At 45.3% G+C, this 21271-nt stretch overlaps 1 protein-coding gene across 1 annotated transcript in view; it reads left to right on the forward strand.

The window, feature by feature from the left end:
• Positions 1-14721, forward strand: part of SCNN1B (sodium channel epithelial 1 beta subunit) — a 54115-nt gene extending 39394 nt beyond the window's left edge. Inside the window, 3 exon segments of the mRNA XM_030212902.1 lie at positions 6041-6102; positions 9407-9482; positions 12976-14721. Of these exon segments, the coding sequence (XP_030068762.1) occupies positions 6041-6102; positions 9407-9482; positions 12976-13323 (486 nt within the window). The 3' untranslated portion in view covers positions 13324-14721.
• The last annotated feature ends 6550 nt before the right edge of the window (positions 14722-21271 follow it).

Below are 21271 nucleotides of genomic sequence, written 5' to 3' on the forward strand. Positions count from 1 at the left end.
CTTAAAGAATATGGTTTCATGTCAGGATAGTCAATACATTTTCAGTAATATTGCTCTGTGTTAAAGAAACAAAAACAGAAGAGAATAATATAAAAAAACTAGGAAAAAAGGCCCATTTCTGACACAAATGAAATGGGCGCTAGCAAGGTTTTCCTCGGAGTGTGTGTGTTTTACAGAGTGTGTGTGAGAGTGAGTGTGTGATACAGAAAGAGTGAATGTGTGAGTGTGTGTGACAGAGAGAGTGAGACTGTGTGCGAGAGTGAGTGTGTGTGTGTGAGAATGAGAGTGTGTGCCAGGGGCCCCCTCCCTCCCAGTTTCAGGGTCCGTACCCCCTCCAAGTTTCAGGGTCCGTGCTCCCTCCCTGCCACCCACTCAGTTCCAGGGTCTTCCCCCCCCCTCTCCCCCTCCCTCCCAGTTTCAGGGTCACCCCCCCTCCCTCCCTCCATCCATCCCAGTTTCTGGGTGCGCCTGTCCCCCCCTCCAAGTTCCTGGGTCCAGCCGCCCACCCTCCAAGTTGCAGGGGCCGGCCACCCTCCCACCCAGTTCCAGGATCGTTGCCCCCCCCCTCTCTCCCTCCCTCCCAGTTCCAGGGTAGTTGCCCCCTTTCTTTCTCTCCTCTCCCCTCCCCTCCAGCCACCCACCTGCAATGTTGTGAAGCTGACTCCGTGGCTTCAAGTGAAGGGTTCGTAATTTTCGTCAGGTTCGTCGCTCTTTGACTATCTCTGTCGGCCCCACCCTCGCGCCTCTGATAGGTCCGCCGCCTTCGGCGTCGAAACGTGATGACATCGAGGACATCAAAACGCAATGATGTTGAGGGCGGCAGACCTATCAGAGGCGCGATGTCGGGGCCGAGCGAGATGGTGACAGAGCGACGAACCTAACGATCCTTACGAACCCTTCACTTGAAGCCACGGAGTCAGCTTCAGAACGTTGACGGTGCCTTTTATTATAGTAGAGATGGTATTATAACACACACACGTTTTTCAGCACTAAAACTTAGTTTGAACTCTATTGCAAACCTGTCTAAAATATTATTAAAATAATCATAAAACCCTTAAACAGTCTTTGAGGGTATGCACTGATCTGATTTGTCACCATTCCTCCTGAGAAGGACAGTGAATAACCCTTTTCCTCATCTGTGAAAATGAATGTGTTGTAACCTGAAGACCTCACTTTTGTCTTTGATACAATGTTCCAGGTCTTCAAGGTAGAAATCAAAGGTTTAACCTGCTGGAGTCAGCTCTGTGCAGGAAACTGAATTTTCACTCACCTGAATCATAGCTGATACTGTTCTGCTGAGTGTGGATGAAACCTGTCCTGTAATTAATTGGTGTTTTTTTTCTCTCCCTGTTTTTCATTTTCTAAATTTGGAATTGCACACTAGTTTAAGCAGTATCAAATACAAATAAACATACCCATAAGCATAGCATTGCACAAATTTGGTTTCATAAACAAGAGGCATTCTCAATTTCAAAAGTTACACATGCAGTGCACACACACCCAGCCATTAACATTTTAAACATGAACAGTGTACACCAACACTGTACAGCGTGTACAAACACCCAGCCGCTACCATTCATCATTGATGATACATTGAAATCCTCTGCTCAGTGTGCAGCTAGAAAAGCAAATAGAATGTTAGGTGGTATTAGGAAAATAATGGAAAACAAAAATAGTATTGTATGCAATTCTGGTCACCGCATCTCAAATAAGATATATTGGAATTAGAAAAGGTACAGAGAAGGGTGACGAAAATGATAAAAGGGGGTAGGACAACTTCCCTATGAGGAAAGGCTAAACTGGCTAGGAGAAAAGACGGCTGAGGGCAGATATAAGTACATAAGTAATGCCACACTGGGAAAAGACCAAAGGTCCATCGAGCCCAGCATCCTGTCCATGACAGCGGCCAATCCAGGTCAAGGGCACCTGGCAAGCTACCCAAACGTACAAACATTTTATACAAGTTATTCCTGAAATTGTGGATTTTTCCCAAGTCCATTTAGTAGCAGTCTATGAACTTGTCCTTTAAGAAACCGTCCAACCCCTTTTTAAACTCTGCCAAGCTAACCGCCTTCACTACGTTCTCAGGCAACAAATTCCAGAGTTTAATTACGCGTTGGGTGAAGAAGTATTTTCTCCTATTTGTTTTAAATTTACTACACTGTAGTTTCATCGCATAACCCCTAGTCCTAGTATTTTTGGAAAGCGTGAACAGACGCTTCATATCCACCTGTTCCACTCCACTCAATATTATATATACCTCTATCATGTCTCCCCTCAGCCGTCTCTTCTCCAAGCTGAAAAGCACTAGCCTCCTTAGTCTTTCTTTATAGGGAAGTCGTCCCATCCCCGTTATCATTTTAGTCGCCCTTCGCTGCACCTTTTCCAATTCCACTATATCTTTCTTGAGATGCGGCGACCAGAATTGAACACAATACTCAAGGTGCGGTCGCACCATGGAGCGATATAACGGCATTATAACATCCTCACACCTGTTTTCCATACCTTTCCTAATAATACCCAAATTCTATTCGCTTTCCGAGCCGCAGCAGCACACTGAGCAGAAGGTTTCAGTGTATTATCGACGACGACACCCAGATCTCTTTCTTGGTCCGTAACTCCTGACGTGGAAACTTGCATGACATAGCTATAATTCGGGTTCTTTTTTCCCACATGCATCACCTTGCACTTGCTCACATTAAACGTCATCTGCCATTTAGCCGCCCAGTCTCCCAGTCTCATAAGGTCCTTCTGTAATTTTTCACAATCCTGTCGCGAGTTAATGACTTTGAATAACTTTGTGTCATCAGCAAATTTAATTACCTCACTAGTTACTCCCATCTATAAAATAATGAGTGGAGTAGAACGGGTAGAAGTGGATCACTTGTTTACTCTTTACAAAAATACTAGGTCTAGGGGGCACGCAATGAAGCTACAAAGTAGTAAATTTAAAACGAATCTGAGAAAATATTTCTTTATTCAACCTTTAATTAAATTCTGGAATTCGTTGCCAGAGAATGTAGTAAAAGCAGTTAGATTAGCAGGGTTTAAAAAAGGTTTGGTTATCTTCCTAAAAGAAAAGTCCATAAGCCATTATTAAAATGGACTTGGGGAAAATCTGCTGCTCATTTCTAGGCTAAGCAGCATAAAATGTACTGTTTTGGGATCTTGCCAGGTACTTGTAACCTGGATTGGCCACTGTTGGAAACAGAATGCTGGGCTTGATGGACCTTCGGTCTGTCCTAGTATGGCAATACTTATGTACTTATTCTAAATGTGTACAGTGTGCACTAATGGTGTAGCCACGGGGGGCCTGGGCTTCCTCACTTCAGCTCAGGACCCCTCTGCTTCCAGGTTGGTGGTGATGCCAAGCCCTGCCAGTCAAAGACCTCTCCTGCACCAGTGCTTATTCTGCAGCCGCACTTCGCCGCTAATGCCAGGTCTAACCGAGCATGCATGGGAGAGCCAGCAGGAGTGACTCAAGCAGGAGAGGTCTTTGACTGGCAGGGCTCAGGTCTTTTTATTTTGAGGAGCTGAGGGCAGAAACCAGGGGAGTGTGGAGGGAGAGAGAATTGTAAGCCCACCCACCCTGGGCTAAGGTCCTCCCAGAAGTTGCCGTCTGGCTATTCCACTGGCGTGTATGCACACCAGGCATCTAATGTTCTAATGTGTACACAGTACATACACACACGGCCATTAACATTCTAAATACATGCAGTGTGCACATGTAACCCGGTCCTGCTATCCCAGCTTATAAGGGGCTTGAGAGGCACTGCGTGATTTATCACTTACTCTGGCCCCGTCAATTCATCCACTCAGGAACCACACGACACTCAGAGGATTAAAAGAAAATGAACATTTGTTAACTGATGGCTTCCACTGCATATTGCTTTCCAGGTGATCGTCAGCAATAATACAATTCTGTGCTAATACATATACACAACCCTCATGCCTGTCCTGCGGCTCAGTTAGATCCCAGAGCGGATTTCATAATCCTGATGTACTTGAATACCATCCAGGCCAAGCTTCCAATAACTGCATTCAGGCTACCACCCTGAAGGTCTCACTATCAGCCAGGGGTAGACTGCTATGCCACCCAAGCCCCGGTTACGGCCAGATTCCCCAATCCGCCGAGTTCAGACTCTTTAATTGGTTGATGCAATATAACAGCTTACTGTCCAGGTAATCTATCCACTGGTTACAGTGCTACAGAACTTCCCTTGCAATGGGTCATCTGGCAGGGGAACGACCAGTAACACATAACTTTCATCTGTTACTATATCAAGAAGCAAAACCAGGATCTTTTCCCTAGGGTTTCCCTCTGAACCTCCTCCTGGGTCCTCCAGTCACTTCACCAATGACCTGCTACCCGGGACTCACTCTATCATGTTCTTAAACAACCCATGGGTCACATTCTCCCCCCAGTTGGAAACCACTTGCCCTCAGGATCCAAACTATATCCAACATATAACAGTAGTTAATAGTCATTATTCTTTAGCATGATATCAACATTTTCAACAGCTTATTTCTTGCAATTAAACTTTATTGCTCTTAACGTAAATCTATAACATTGTTTTATTAGGGTCTGTTACCCAACCTTTTATTCAACACAACATTCCCTTATTAATCAACATATATTGGCATTGTTCAGAATCAAGTAAATGTTCTTACATCATTCACATTAAATGAAACTGTTTAAACCATATTGTTGCCCCCCCCCCCCCCCCCCCCACCCAATTCTCCATCTCTCTGCTTCACTCTTTTTCCTTATAACGTCTTCATAATTTTTTTTTTTTTAATGACTGGGATTCTGGAAGAGAATTTTTACTGTGTCTCACACAATATTTACTGCAGTGGAGGGGGGCAGTGCTTCATTTTGGGTCTCCCTGTTATTTCTGTAATGTTTTTTCAAGCTCTTCTTGGGCAGGTGCATTTCTCTCAGGAATAGCTGATCAGATTGTACGGAGTGGATGTGATAAGAACATAAGAATAGCCATATTGGGTCAGACCAATGGTCCGTCTAGCCCAGTATCCTGCTTCCAACAGTGGCCAACCCAGGTCACAATTACCTGGCAGAAACCCAAACAGTAGCAACATTTCATGCTGCTAATCCTGGGACAAGGAAGATTGCTGCTAACTGGGTTTCTGCCAGGTACTTGTGATGGGGGGGGGGGGGTAATATATTCAGTGCTCACTCAATCAGTTCTGTCCGTCCTCCAAGCCATGGGTGACAGTGGTCCCAGTGTACTCCTCTGACAGCTCATTCCTAAAATGCACAATTTTCATCCATTGCAGCTGAGTCTGGTCTGGGGCAAATTGTTCTGAACAGAAATCTACCTGCTTGTCTTGTGCAACTCCTACAATTATTAAAAGAAAGGCAGTAATTACAGAGTTCATTCAGCTGCTGGCTGATGTCCTTGGTGGGAGTGGCAATGCGACAAGGAAGTGCAGGAGCCATGAACAGCTTGGGTTTGAATGTGCTGGAGAAACAGCATTGCATAAAGACAGAAGGGAAGCCAGCTGTACAGCCACAGAGAGAGAGAGAGAGAGAGACAGAGAGAGAGAGAGAGAGAGAGAGAGATTGAGAGAGACAGAGAGAGAGAGAGTGAGAGAGAGAGAGAGAGAAAGATTGAGATTGAGAGAGACAGAGAGAGAGAGAGATTGAGAGAGACAGAGAGAGAGAATACAGACAAAACCCCCGATGCTTAAAGACAAGACAATGTCTCATTCTTTTCGTTTCCAATCAGAGCTGTGTTTCCAGGATAATCACTTTCGTAGCACTAAGAATGAAATTCCTCTGGCAGATCGTTTTTCCATGGTGTGAGCTGTGGGGTACGGGATCAACCCCACTCCCCTGTTGTTCACTTCTGGCCTCACCCAGTCATAAGTGAAAAGTACAACACTTGAATTTATATATGGATCTACTGCGCACACGGACACGGGGTCACGTATGCACACACACACAGCCTTACATTACTGGCAGTAAAGCTACACAACCTACTTTCTGCATATTTACACTGTGTCCATTTTCACCCCCTAGGAATGGATTTACCACGTCTTATCCTCTGAGAGAGATTCAAGCACAAACATAACAGTGAAAAGGTGAGCAATGAAACCTAGACCCGTATGCCTGAGAGTGGCCGGTGCTATATGTACATCACATATACACATGTACACTTGCTGAACTAAACATGTATACTCTGGAGGGAAGGAGAAACAGGGGTGATATGATACAGATGTTCAAATATTTGAAAGGTATTAATCCGCAAACGAACCTTTTCCGGAGAAGGGAAGGTGGTGGAACGAGAGGACATGAAATGAGATTGAAGGGGGGCAGACTCAAGAAAAATGTCAAGAAGTATTTTTTCACGGAGAGAGTAGTGGATGCTTGGAATGCCCTCCCGCAGGAGGTGGTGGAAATGAAAACGGTAACGGAATTCAAACATGCGTGGGATAAGCATAAAGGAATCCTGTGCCGAAGGAATGGATCCTCAGGAGCTTAGTCGAGATCGGGAGGCGGGGCTGGTGGTTGGGAGGCAGGGATAGTGCTGGGCAGACTTGTACGGTCTGTGCCAGAGCCGGTGGTTGGGAGGTGAGGATAGTGCTGGGCAGACTTGTACGGTCTGTGCCAGAGCCGGTGGTTGGGAGGCGGGGCTGGTGGTTGGGAGGCGGGGATAGTGCTGAGCAGACTTATACGGTCTGTGCCCTGAAGAGCACAGGTACAAATCAAAGTAGGGTATACACAAAAAGCAGCAAATATGAGTTATCTTGTTGTGCAGACTGGATGGACCGTGCAGGTCTTTTTCTGCCGTCATCCACTATGTTACTATGTTATACACTGGATCTGGCAGTAAGAGGTAAATAGAGGGTCACAAAAAGTAAGACATCCAAAAACTGGGCAGTAAGCCAGTATTTTATAACGACAAGAGTTGTGCAGCAAAATGTAAGTCTGCAGTTACCCGCCAAACTTTAGGTGTGATCCCTTATGTCATATCGATGCCTGGCGCAACTGGTCACACCTCAATGTGGCAGTTGGGGGCATAAATGCAACGATTCTCTAACAAGCACTCAAGAATAGTCAGAGCAAACCCTGACACCCCGATGTCCCTCCTTTGCATTTGCACATGAGAGAACTTAGGCTGCAAATTAACGTCAATTACTGCTTGGTAAGAACAATTATTGGTGTTGATCAATTTGGGAGCACAATATAACCAGGGGGAGGGGTCATTTTTGCAGCTTTCCACCCTCAGATCCTCATTGTCGCAAGGGTCATTGCTGCTTCCTGGGGTTTTGTATTCCTGATTGTCCTGGACCTGTTGTGGGTATCAAAACTTGCTACCCTTGACGTGAAGTGAGGATGTCAGGGGAACAGGTCCTCGCTACAGGTGATGGGGTTCTTGACAAAACGTCTGTGCTCATGTGCTCCTGCCCCGCCCTCTGTATCACCTGAACTATGCAAGTGTGTGTGTGTGTGGCCCCATTGTGTAGGGGACCCCTTGTTGGTTGGAGCTGAGGGCTACCCCAGAGGCAATACTTAATCCATTAGGGTACTGATGGCTAAGTTTGCACTTCTGCTTTTCTAATTGACTGACTCACAGCGGGTCCCCCTTTATGGAATATGAGTTTCTGCATCATCCTTTGAGTACTGTCAAGTTTTCTTCCTTGATGAACAGGTTAAGGATAAGTCCCTGGGTGGTTGTATTATCCCCTGCACTCATGGCTCCACCACTCCAACTTAAGTCCCTTTCCTGACTGGGACTCTCTGTTGTCAATAGCTTCGCACTGTGTCTCCAGCCTCTCTGTGACCAGACCTTCTGTCTTAAGGCTCAAGTGCCTCAGAGGAGCAGCTGTCAGTCAGACTGACCTGCCTGACCTCCAGGGACAGCTGAGAGTACAGCTGGCAGCCACTGTGCTTAATTCCTCCCCTTCCTTACCCTTAGACCCTAGGACAAGGAACTTAGGCTCTGTGCCCCCCCCCCCCCCAGCCCTTGTACATGCTCCTTGTTGGACACCATTTGAGGGAGGGAGATGGCTCCTTCCTTAACTTAATCCTTTAAAATTCCCTCTAAAAGCTGGAACTGAAAGGTGATTGGGTTATTCTTCAGAACACGTCTGGAGCAGGGACCCAGAATATTCTTCCTGCTACACTTGTATTGCTAAGTACCAGCACATCTCATTGAATTGAGCCACTTAAATGGACTTGATCAGCTACTCTATCAGCATGAAACATCTACCCAGCAAATAGCAGCAGACGCTCCCACTGCCAGCCACTCTCTCTTAGAGGTAGACTATTCCTGTCTACTCAGATGAGCGGCTGTTCCTCCCCTAAGCAAGATTGAGACAACAACTTTAATCGTATCCCTGACGCACCAGACTGTAGAATAAAGTCTCGGGTGACACCAGGGCCTCACAGCACTGGCTCCTCACAAGGCTCTTTTCAAGATGTTATAGTCAACATCCTTTGAGTGTGCCGTCACTGTAGTCAGCTAGGGTAGCAGCTCAGTGAGAGAGGTCTGGCTATCTCTGAGAAATAAGGAAGAATAATTTTCAAAAGCATTTACCAGGTTTACCAGGTGAACTGCCCAGTATGAAAACTGCCTCCTCTGTCCAGCTGAAAGCTTGAATGAGCAGAGGAACCAACATTTCAAAATGATTAGGGGGCTTAGCTTAACAAAATATTGATCCTCCCTGGACATCCTCCCCTGCTATTCAGTCCATGGGCCAAATCTAACCTGGATATTTAATTTCCAGAGCATTATGCGGGTGTCAGCCTATATTCATTGCAATGCCTGCATAGGTAAGTGGGTGCCTTTTACGTGGTCCTATCTGCCTGGTTAGCTGTGCAGACACTAGTACTGCATTAAGCTGGTGCCTGATTCCACCCATGGACCTCTATGGCAGTAACCCCACAGTGGTCCAAGGGGATTTTCACTGACTGTCTGGGGACAGCCCACTGAGCAGGGTTTCCGTGGCTAGAAGCCTGTCCTGCCCACTTAAACCCTTTTCAATATTTATTCTTATGACATCTGTTCAGTACTGGGAGCCTCGAGAACCCACTGTACCCACAGAGCTGGTACCTATTTGCCTGGGTTTGACTGTACATGTGCTTTTAGCCAGGTTGTAAAAAGGTGTCTCGGGGAGAGTATAGTAGCAGTACTTGCTTACTGAAAAGTACCCACAGTATTTACTCTCATTAGTACACAAGGTGCCATCTGCTACTCATGGTACCCAGTACAATTGGGATAATTTCTGTATCTGTGCGTACACTGCAGTATATTACAGCATGCCGGAGGGTGGGGGGGTGAGGGGATGGACACAGAGACCATGTACACAACTGGACTGCACGCACCCATGTCTGCACAATATATACAAAATAGTCCATCACTGTATTCTTTATATTCTACAGAAATGGGGTCATGAAAATAAATATCTATTTCCAAGAATTTAACTTCCGGACTGTTGCAGAATCTGCAGCTACAAATGTAAGTACTGAAGTGCTCTGGAGCTCCTCAGTTGATTCATGAATGTGGTAAAGACTGTTTTCTTCATGTACTTCCTGTAGGATACAGGGCCATTGTGGGGGGGGGGGGGGCAGAGGGGGTAAGATTCTCCGGGCCCGGCCTCCAAGGAGGGCCCAGTGCCAGCAATCAAAAGAGACGGCTGTGCCAGCCACAGGTTCTTCTTCCTGCTGCATCCTGCCCAGGCAGAAACAGGAAGTTACTTCACAGGAGGCGGGAAGCACAGGAAGAAAGACTTGTAGCTGGCAGAGCACTCTCTCTTATTTGCTGCTGCGGGAGAGGGGTGTAAGGGGGGAGTAGTGGGGGAGAGCAATGGCAGTGGGGAGGAGCAATGGCAGCAGTGGGGGGGGGGGGGGGGCAGCGGCAGGGCCCTGAAGATTGTTTGCCCCAGGCCCAGCTTTGTTTTTCAGTAGCCCTGGTAGAATATAGGCCCACTCAGAAATCACGTGAGGTGCTAAAATTCCAACTCCGTCTAGTATTTTATTTTAAAGAATTTGCACTGTAGAGTCCAGCGTCTTAGCACTTAACTTAAGCCAACCTTTCTAGAATTACCTGCAATGTGTGCACAGAAATACCAGCCATAGCACTCTCCCCCCCCCCTCCCCAAATAAACCCCCGAGGTTGTGAACTCACCCTAAGTCAACCGAACAAGCTAATCTAGTTCTGCTTTTACCACATGCATTTCTAGCTTTGATTAAAAGAAATTAATTGGAACTACAGCAAGTTGGTCATCTTACATTCTTGCATAACGTTGTCTCTTCAGTAGTCCTTGAGGCCCCCACTCTGATGGCCACGAGAGAATTGCAATCCAGCTATACTCACCTTCCAGCACCAATCTTCCTCCTACACTTCTTGACCTAGTGCACACATCCCAATCTCAGTCCTCCTCCCAGAACACTCCCCCAACTGAGCTCGACTCATCCTTCCCTTGTATTCACTCCCACATCTCTTTGATCTTCTAGTAACCACCATTACAGAACCACTCTTCCCCTAGAGTACTGTAGTAGTACTCTGCTGCTCCCCAGTATCTCTCCACACTCGTCCTTCCCTACACCCCTTCCCTTGCACTCCGCTCCATGGATAAATCCTTCTTATCTGTTCCCTTCTCCACTACTGCCAACTCCAGACTTCGCGCCTTCTGTCTCGCTGCACCCTATGCCTGGAATAAACTTCCTGAGCCCCTACGTCTTGCCCCTTCATTGGCCACCTTTAAATCTAGACTGAAAGCCCACCTCTTTAACATTGCTTTGACTCGTAACCACTTGTAACCACTCGCCTCCACCTACCCTCCTCTCTTCCTTCCCGTTCACATTAATTGATTTGATTTGCTTACTTTATTTACTTTTTTGTCTATTAGATTGTAAGCTCTTTGAGCAGGGACTGTCTTTCTTCTATGTTTGTGCAGCGGTGCGTACGCCTTGTAGCACTATAGAAACACTAAATAGTAGTAGTAGTAGTAGTAGAGTGTCACTATCATTTGTTTTTTTCCACTGTCCCTCCCCCAGCATTTCCCCTCTCCCCCTGTCTCCTATTTCCATTTTCCTCCCCCCCAACCCATTGAGCATCCCTTTATCCCCTTCTCAATCTTTATTCCTCCCTTGCTTCCTCCCCTAGTGATCCAGCATCTCCCCTATCCACTATTTCCCTTTTCCCCCTTCCCCATCGAGCATCCCCTTATCCCCTTCTGTATCTCCAGTAGCCATCACGCTACTCCTCCATTCACAAATGTAATTCATTGCTGAAAAATGAGTGTCATCTTAATTTACTATATTTTAATGTACACTCAGTCACAAAAACATATGCAAAATTGCTAATAACCTGATAGATCATGCAAATTAGTGAAATAATTACACCTCAGAGAGATATAGTTAAGTCAATTTGCAAAAAAACAAAATATAGCAATATCCGAAGAACCTATTTTTTGCATGGGAGTTGCCACAAGGCCCATTTCTCCATGAAGCACCATAAGAAATGCATCTGTGATATCAGACTTCTGTGAGTTGTACATGAGCCTCAAAGAATGTAATCACTGCCTGAAACATGGAAGTGATTTTGTATCTATGCAGTTCTCTGCTGAGACTCCAAATGAAGTGTTGTGTGTAGTTTCAAAGAACATTAAAGGGGTGCAGGCAGCTGAAAGAGTAACGGCTCCCAAAATGGACCATTGCACCCTATTATTTATATACCGAGCCTGGAGGAGTTATACATGTAATCTGTAAAAGAGAATAAACTAATATTTACATCTCGTAGGCTTCAAAAGGGGAGTGATAATATTTTATTCACTGAGAGGGTGGCCAATTCTTAGAATGAACCTTCAGACAGAAGTTTGGTAGATAAAACTACATTTCATGTATTTTATCCCTTATGATAATCAATAAAAACAAAATAAAATATGGAAACAAAATAAGATGATACCTCTTTTATTGGACATAACTTAATACATTTATTGATTCGCTTTCGAAGGTTGCCCTTCTTCGTCAGATCGGAAATAAGCAAATGTTGGTAGATGACAGTATATATAAGTGAAACAGCAAAGCAAAGGGAAACCACAGCATATAGACTGTGGGGCAGGGAAGAGGCGAACCAGGGCACTGGCTTTACCACACCAACAGCCACTAGTGTGGCTTTGAAAAAAAAAAGGGGGGGGAAGAGGGGGAAGTTAGGAACCTAGCACTAATTTCAGCCGTAGGCTTATAAATTACTCAAACCTATGTAAAAGAATGACAGGCTGAAATTTACAAGTATAACTAAATTAAGATGAATATTCAGCTGAAAACTTACACAGTGCAAATTTAGATGGTTTGTGGATGTGTGAATCTGGTTATGGAAATGAAAATGTGTTAACTGCAATCAACTTGCAGCCCTAAAATAAACCTAAGGAGGAGACCTGAAGGAAAGACAGGATGAGGAGGACCTGAGGGCTAATAGCAAGACTGAATGGTCCTTCTCTGTACATTTTCTTTGAGCTCATTTCTGCTCATTTGATCTGAGGGACTTTCAAAATTAAACTATTTTACAACTGTGTGTGCTGACAAGTAGGCTAGAAATATACTGAAAGAGGCTGGATGAGTGGGCTCAGCACACAAAGAACCCAAGTCTCACTCCTGGGTACTACTACTACTACTACTTAACATTTCTAGAGCGCTACTAGGGTTACGCAGCGCTGTACAAAATACACAAAGAAGGACGGTCCCTGCTCAAAGGAGCTTACAATCTAAAGAACGAAATGTCAAGTTGGGGCAGTCTAGATTTCCTGGGTAGAGGTTAATAGTGCTGCATTCAAACCCAGGATCTAAATTTTCATTATTTTCTATTTCAATTGTGTTGGAAGCTCGATGCAGCAGGAGGAAATGGCAAATCTCTTTCTCAACCTCCCCAAGAAAGAGAGAGCAAATGCTGTGAATTTTCCTTCTGGCCAGCACAGCTGTGTAACACCATTGTCTGCTTCCTTCCACAGATCGCTTGGCTGATATCAAATCTTGGAGGTCAGTTTGGCTTCTGGATGGGTGGCTCCATCTTGTGCATCATTGAGTTTCTCGAAATCATTGTGGACTGCTTCTGGATCACCATCATTAAGATCATAGCATGGCATAAACAGCGTGAACATAAGAGAAGAGCTGCTCGCTATGCCGATGCGCCTCCGACAGTGTCTGAGTTAGTTGACGCACACACTAATCCTGGGTTCTACAGGAATGAAAGTGAAGAACATCTCCCTCCGATTCCAGGCACCCCACCGCCAAACTACGACTCCCTACGAGTCCATCCCATCGATGTCATGGAGTTGAGTGAGGAAGAGGACAATTAAAAGCAATAATCTGTAATTAGCAGACACTGCTCCACAGTCCAAGCAGCAGCTGCGCAACCATCCCTCACACACACACATTCATAGCTCCAGCAAAGAACAGGTAGAGTTTATAGTTTATTAGAAATTTACTATACCGCCAAGGCTAACTTGCATGTCTCGGCAGTTTACATAAATCAAAAATTACAAAATCATAAGAAAAAGGAAAAGAACTACAATGGTAGACAGAGAGCAAAAGCAAAGCACCCTTCAAACTATATTGGCCAGGGTAATGGGCAGACTGTGCGCAGGCAAGAGAAACAAGAGAGGGAGGGGGAACAGTAAGGCAACCATGACCAACCTCACAAGAAGAACCTAGGATGGGTGAAAGACTTGGCAAAAGAGCCAAGCCTTCAATCCGCATTTGAAAACCGGCTGGGTAAGGAGGGTGAATTCCAGGAAGACAGTGTGATGAAAAAGAAGGGACTGGTATAGCACAGGCAGCAGCAGTACAAATTCCACACTAGAAAACAGAATAACACGCTGCCCTACGACAGAACAGGTGCATCATGGGCTTCAAAAATGCAGCCTCTTTTCACTCACACCACATTGCCCTTTCACACACATTCACAGTACTGCCTCACTACAGAACAGGCACGACACAGGCAGCAGAGTACTGCAGCTCTCTGGTCTTGATGTGCTGCTACATGACTGTGTCTGGGAATGGAAGGTAGACTCAATGTCTGCCTCCTAATTTCAAGACCTTCCTGCTGACATAGCCAGACAGTACCTACTGCTTTAAAGTGGCAAATGACTGCAGATCAATTCACTGTACAACAGATGGCAACACCTTCAGATCCACCAGTATAAGCCACATTTGAACTGGGACAACCTTAAGAAGAGTTGCCAATTCAGCTCAGCCAGTCACAGAGATATGTAGCAGGAAAGGATTGTTGTGATAGCCAGCTAAAAATGAAAACAGCTACAAGTCCTTAGACTTACAATCTTAATGACTGAAAACAACATCAAGCACTAGTGAGGATTATAGTACAACCTTCTCTATCCCAATCGTGTCTGGTTTGTTTGTTACCAAATAATACAACTACTGGAGCCGTGTCCACAGTAAGAAGCCACTTAGATGAGAGTTGTCAAGGAAAGAAAAGTCTACAAGATCTCTGCCTCTACTGCTCAGAACCCAGATGCTCATTGTTCCCTGCAATCCAATGTAGCCCTTGGGTAAAAGGTTACTCCTGATATAATATTTTTGAGATTTGTGCATTCCTCCTGCTCTGATTTTATGATGGATGGACAGATCAGCTCATCTCATGCAAAATAGGCTACAGGAAAATGCCTTTGAGTTAAACATAGAAAAAAAAAAGTCAGGTCAATACGCAATTACTGTGAAAAGCTGTTTTTTTTAAATGCTAGTCACAGTGCTGGGGAACACCCCCCCCCCCCCCCCCACACACACACACATACTCAGTTATCCATTTGAAAGGCAATTCTGTAAGCTGATACATAGATGCCAATGACATGCATATGTCACAGGACACTGACACCAACGTTACGCTCATGACTGGTGCCAGTAATTGAAGGTTACACATAAGTACATAAATGTTGCCATACTGGGGCAGACTGGAAGTCCATCAAGCTTAGCATCCTGTTTCCAACAGTGGCCAATCCAGGTTACAAGTACCTGGCAAGATCCCAAAACAGTACAATACATTTTATGCTGCTTATCCTAGAAATAAGCAGTGGATTTTCCCCAAGTCCATGGACTTTTCCTTTAGGAAGCCATCCAAACCTTTTTTTAAACCCCCTTAAGCTAACTGCTTTTACTACATTCTTTAGCAACAAATTCCAGAGTTTAATTACACATTGAGTGAAGAAATATTTTCTCCGGTTTGTTTTAAATTTACTACTTTGTAGCTTCATTGCTTGCCTCCTAGTCTTAGTATTTTTGGAAAGAGTAAACAAGCGATTCACTCCACTCATTCTTTTATAGACCTCTATCATATCTCCCCTCAGCCGTCTTTTCTCTAAGCTGAAGAGCCCTAGCCGCTTTAGCCTTTCCTCATAGGGAAGTCATCCCATCCCCTTTATCATTTTCATCACCCTTCTCTGCACCTTTTCTAATTCTACTATATCTTTCTTGAGATGCAGTGACCAGAACTGAACACAATATTCAAGGTCCTCATTTTTGTTTTCCATTCCTTTCTTATAATACCTAACATTCCATTTGCTTTCTTAGCCGCAGCCACACATTGAGCAGAGGGTTAAGTGTAAGTGTTAGGTACTATTTTGCAACTAGTGCATGTAATTTATCCAGAACCCAACTGCAAGGGCGGAGCACGGGCATGTCATCAGTGCAGACTAGGGCTGCATGTTTAATACTCATATTAACCAAAGGGCTTTAACGCTGCTCATAGGTCAGACAAGCTAGTTCCAGAGTCAGATGAAGCATCTCTGGTCCCATTTACTGCATCACTGACGACATCAGGGACATGTCTCCAGTGTGCCCAGAGGAATCTATCTAGCTAATCCTGGAATGAATATAAGACAAGGAATCACCTTTTCAGAACATGTGGTGCCCTTTTCTCAGCATCCCAAGATTGAAGGACTTCCCAGAACTGGTTTTCGCATGAGCTAACGATCAGTCCCTGCAAAGCCTGGCTTTCTCAGACCAGTTGGAGCATGGCCTAGAGAATTAGGTCACCTCTCTTTCTAGTAAGGGCCTGCACTCTGTCTCGAAATCTTAGTCATGAGGACCATCACCTGCATAGTCTGTGGAGCACGAGACTAGAGAATGACACAGGGATGGGGACCCGCAGTAACCACGGGGGTGGCGATTGGGACCCGCAGTAACCACGGGGGTGGGGATGGGGACAGAGCTTGCGGGTATGGGGCGGGGACAGAGCCCACAGAGACAGGACAGGGACAAACTTTGTCCCCGTTTCATTCTCTACACGAGACATCTACAGACCTACCTTCTAATCCTTCCCCCACAAATGCCCAGGAGCATCTCATCTCTCAAGTAGCTCAGCTATTTTCAACAGCTGCCTCAGAGTTAGACTTTCATATGTATGTCTTCATCCTCTTCCTCATGAGACCATGGTAATCTCCATCTACTAGCGACTCCAGGAACTGCAACCAAGAATATGACAGAATTCCAGTATCATGTCTCCCAGTGGCCAGGAAATTGAACCCAAAATGTAGGATGCTGGTTTTACCAAAGTCCAGTTATTCTGCCCCTCAGTAGTGGTGGAATCGGCCACTTCAGGATCCACCAAGGAAGGACCAAAGACTCTAAGATACTGTGGATAAAAATGTGTATCAGTCAGAGATGCTTAATGTACGTTCGTAACACAGGGGAGATTGCCAGTTGAGGTTAGATCAAAATTTGAAGTCTTGTGTATTATGTTTCTGACCTTATACATGGGTGAGCCACAACATTTGGATTACTGGATGTGGGACTATATCTCAAAAGATATTGCTTTGCTTGTCTCCATCGTCTGAGGTTAATTGACCTCAAACATATTCTGGTGCATTTTCTTTTTTTTTTTTTTGAAGTCTGTCAAGAACTGAGAAACAGTAACAATTATTTGCATGTCAGGAAAAAAGGCAATGGTTCTCTCAATTTTGGGGAGTTTAGCAATATTTGATTGGAATAGGTTGCTATTCTTTTACTGTTATTTTTGTATTGTGTTGTATTAATCTTACGTTGACTGTACAGGGAGGTTTTTTTGTTTCTCTTTTATCAGAGAAGATACTGAGTATATTAATTGTAATTTATATTTTTTGTGTACACCATTGAATTGCCATGTAAAAAATGGTATGAAAAGTAAATAAATGTAACGGAAAAGAAAGTACTTTCTAAAGCTAAAACCTGCAGTGGAATTGCTCTTACCTGAGATGAATGAGTTCTTGGGTCGTCTCAACAATCATTCAAAGCTGGGAAGCAATTTGTGCTTTTATCCCTTTTTTTTTTTGTTACATTTGTACCCCGCGCTTTCCCACTCATGGCAGGCTCAATGCGGCTTACATGGGGTAATGGAGGGTTAAGTGACTTGCCCAGAGTCACAAGGAGCTGCCTGTGCCTGAAGTGGGAATCGAACTCAGTTCCTCAGGACCAAAGTCCACCACCCTAACCACTAGGCCACTCCTCCACTGTTGTTACTATTTGAGATTCTACATGGAATGTTGCTATTTCACTAGCAACATTCCATGTAGAAGTCGGCCCTTGTAGATCACCAATGTGGTTGCGCAGGCTTCTGCTTCTGTGAGTCTGACAACGTCAGACTCACAGAAACAGAAGCCTGCGCAGCCTTCTACATGGAATGTTGGAATAGCAACATTCCATGTAGAATCTCCAATAGTAACAACATTCCATGTAGAATCTCCAATAGTATCTATTTTATTTTTGTTACATTTGTACCCCACACTTTCCCACTCATGGCAGGCTCAATGCGGCTTACATGGGGCAATGGAGGGTTAAGTGACTTGCCAAGAGTCACAAGGAGCTGCCTGTGCCTGAAGTGGGAATCAAACTCAGTTCCTCAGTTCCCCAGGACCAAAGTCCACCACCCTAACCACTAGGCCACTCCTCCACTGTTGCTACTATTTGAGATTCTACATGGAATGTTCCTATTTCACTAGCAACATTCCATGTAGAAGTCGGCCCTTGTAGATCACCAATGTGGCTGCGCAGGCTTCTGCTTCTGTGAGTCTGACGACGTCAGACTCACAGAAACAGAAGCCTGCGCAGCCTTCTACATGGAATGTTGGAATAGCAACATTCCATGTAGAATCTCCAATAGTAGCAACATTCCGTGTAGAATCTCCAATAGTATCTATTTTATTTTTGTTACATTTGTACCCTGCGCTTTCCCACTCATGGCAGGCTCAATGCGGCTTACATGGGGCAATGGAGGGTTAAGTGACTTGCCCAGAGTCACAAGGAGCTGCCTGTGCCTGAAGTGGGAATCGAACTCAGTTCCTCAGGACCAAAGTCCACCACCCTAACCACTAGGCCACTCCTCCACTGTTGTTACTATTTGAGATTCTACATGGAATGTTGCTATTTCACTAGCAACATTCCATGTAGAAGTCGGCCCTTGTAGATCACCAATGTGGCTGCGCAGGCTTCTGCTTCTGTGAGTCTGACGACGTCAGACTCACAGAAACAGAAGCCTGCGCAGCCTTCTACATGGAATGTTGCTAGTGGAATAGCAACATTCCATGTAGAATCTCCAATAGTAGCAACATTCTGTGTAGAATCTCCAATAGTAGCAACATTCCATGTAGAATCTCCAATAGTATCTATTTTATTTTTGTTACATTTGTACCCTGCGCTTTCCCACTCATGGCAGGCTCAATGCGGCTTACATGGGGCAATGGAGGGTTAAGTGACTTGCCCAGAGTCACAAGGAGCTGCCTGTGCCTGAAGTGGGAATCGAACTCAGTTCCTCAGGACCAAAGTCCACCACCCTAACCACTAGGCCACTCCTCCACTGTTGTTACTATTTGAGATTCTACATGGAATGTTGCTATTTCACTAGCAACATTCCATGTAGAAGTCGGCCCTTGTAGATCACCAATGTGGCTGCGCAGGCTTCTGCTTCTGTGAGTCTGACGACGTCAGACTCACAGAAACAGAAGCCTGCGCAGCCTTCTACATGGAATGTTGCTAGTGGAATAGCAACATTCCATGTAGAATCTCCAATAGTAGCAACATTCTGTGTAGAATCTCCAATAGTAGCAACATTCCATGTAGAATCTCCAATAGTATCTATTTTATTTTTGTTACATTTGTACCCTGCGCTTTCCCACTCATGGCAGGCTCAATGCGGCTTACATGGGGCAATGGAGGGTTAAGTGACTTGCCCAGAGTCACAAGGAGCTGCCTGTGCCTGAAGTGGGAATCGAACTCAATTCCTCAGGACCAAAGTCCACCACCCTAACCACTAGGCCACTCCTCCACTGTTGCTACTATTTGAGATTCTACATGGAATGTTGCTATTCCACTAGCAACATTCCATGTAGAAGTCGGCCCTTGCACATCACCAATGTGGCCGCGCAGGCTTCTGCTTCTGTGAGTCTGACGTCCTGCACACTCACAGAAACAGAAGCCTGCGCAGCCTTCTACATGGAATGTTGCTAGTGGAATAGCAACATTCCATGTAGAATCTCCAATAGTAGCAACATTCCATGTAGAATCTCCAATAGTATCTATTTTATTTTTGTTACATTTGTACCCTGCGCTTTCCCACTCATGGCAGGCTCAATGCGGCTTACATGGGGCAATGGAGGGTTAAGTGACTTGCCCAGAGTCACAAGGAGCTGCCTGTGCCTGAAGTGGGAATTGAACTCAGTTCCCCAGGACCAAAGTCCACCACCCTAACCACTAGGCCACTCCTCCACTGTTGCTACTATTTGAGATTCTACATGGAATGTTGCTATTCCACTAGCAACATTCCATGTAGAAGTCGGCCCTTGCACATCACCAATGTGGCCGCGCAGGCTTCTGCTTCTGTGAGTCTGACGTCCTGCACACTCACAGAAACAGAAGCCTGCGCAGCCTTCTACATGGAATGTTGCTAGTGGAATAGCAACATTCCATGTAGAATCTCCAATAGTAGCAACATTCCATGTAGAATCTCCAATAGTATCTATTTTATTTTTGTTACATTTGTACCCTGCGCTTTCCCACTCATGGCAGGCTCAATGCGGCTTACATGGGGCAATGGAGGGTTAAGTGACTTGCCCAGAGTCACAAGGAGCTGCCTGTGCCTGAAGTGGGAATTGAACTCAGTTCCCCAGGACCAAAGTCCACCACCCTAACCACTAGGCCACTCCTCCACTGTTGCTACTATTTGAGATTCTACATGGAATGTTGCTATTCCACTAGCAACATTCCATGTAGAAGTCGGCCCTTGCACATCACCAATGTGGCCGCGCAGGCTTCTGCTTCTGTGAGTCTGACGTCCTGCACACTCACAGAAACAGAAGCCTGCGCAGCCTTCTACATGGAATGTTGCTAGTGGAATAGCAACATTCCATGTAGAATCTCCAATAGTAGCAACATTCCATGTAGAATCTCCAATAGTATCTATTTTATTTTTGTTACATTTGTACCCTGCGCTTTCCCACTCATGGCAGGCTCAATGCGGCTTACATGGGGCAATGGAGGGTTAAGTGACTTGCCCAGAGTCACAAGGAGCTGCCTGTGCCTGAAGTGGGAATCGAACTCAATTCCTCAGGACCAAAGTCCACCACCCTAACCACTAGGCCACTCCTCCACTGTTGCTACTATTTGAGATTCTACATGGAATGTTGCTATTCCACTAGCAACATTCCATGTAGAAGTCGGCCCTTGCACATCACCAATGTGGCCGCGCAGGCTTCTGCTTCTGTGAGTCTGACGTCCTGCACACTCACAGAAACAGAAGCCTGCGCAGCCTTCTACATGGAATGTTGCTAGTGGAATAGCAACATTCCATGTAGAATCTCCAATAGTAGCAACATTCCATGTAGAATCTCCAATAGTATCTATTTTATTTTTGTTACATTTGTACCCTGCGCTTTCCCACTCATGGCAGGCTCAATGCGGCTTACATGGGGCAATGGAGGGTTAAGTGACTTGCCCAGAGTCACAAGGAGCTGCCTGTGCCTGAAGTGGGAATTGAACTCAGTTCCCCAGGACCAAAGTCCACCACCCTAACCACTAGGCCACTCCTCCACTGTTGCTACTATTTGAGATTCTACATGGAATGTTGCTATTCCACTAGCAACATTCCATGTAGAAGTCGGCCCTTGCACATCACCAATGTGGCCGCGCAGGCTTCTGCTTCTGTGAGTCTGACGTCCTGCACACTCACAGAAACAGAAGCCTGCGCAGCCTTCTACATGGAATGTTGCTAGTGGAATAGCAACATTCCATGTAGAATCTCCAATAGTAGCAACATTCCATGTA

This window comes from Microcaecilia unicolor, chromosome 8 (assembly GCF_901765095.1).
Source record: "Microcaecilia unicolor chromosome 8, aMicUni1.1, whole genome shotgun sequence".
Classification (NCBI taxonomy): Eukaryota; Metazoa; Chordata; class Amphibia; order Gymnophiona; family Siphonopidae; genus Microcaecilia; species Microcaecilia unicolor.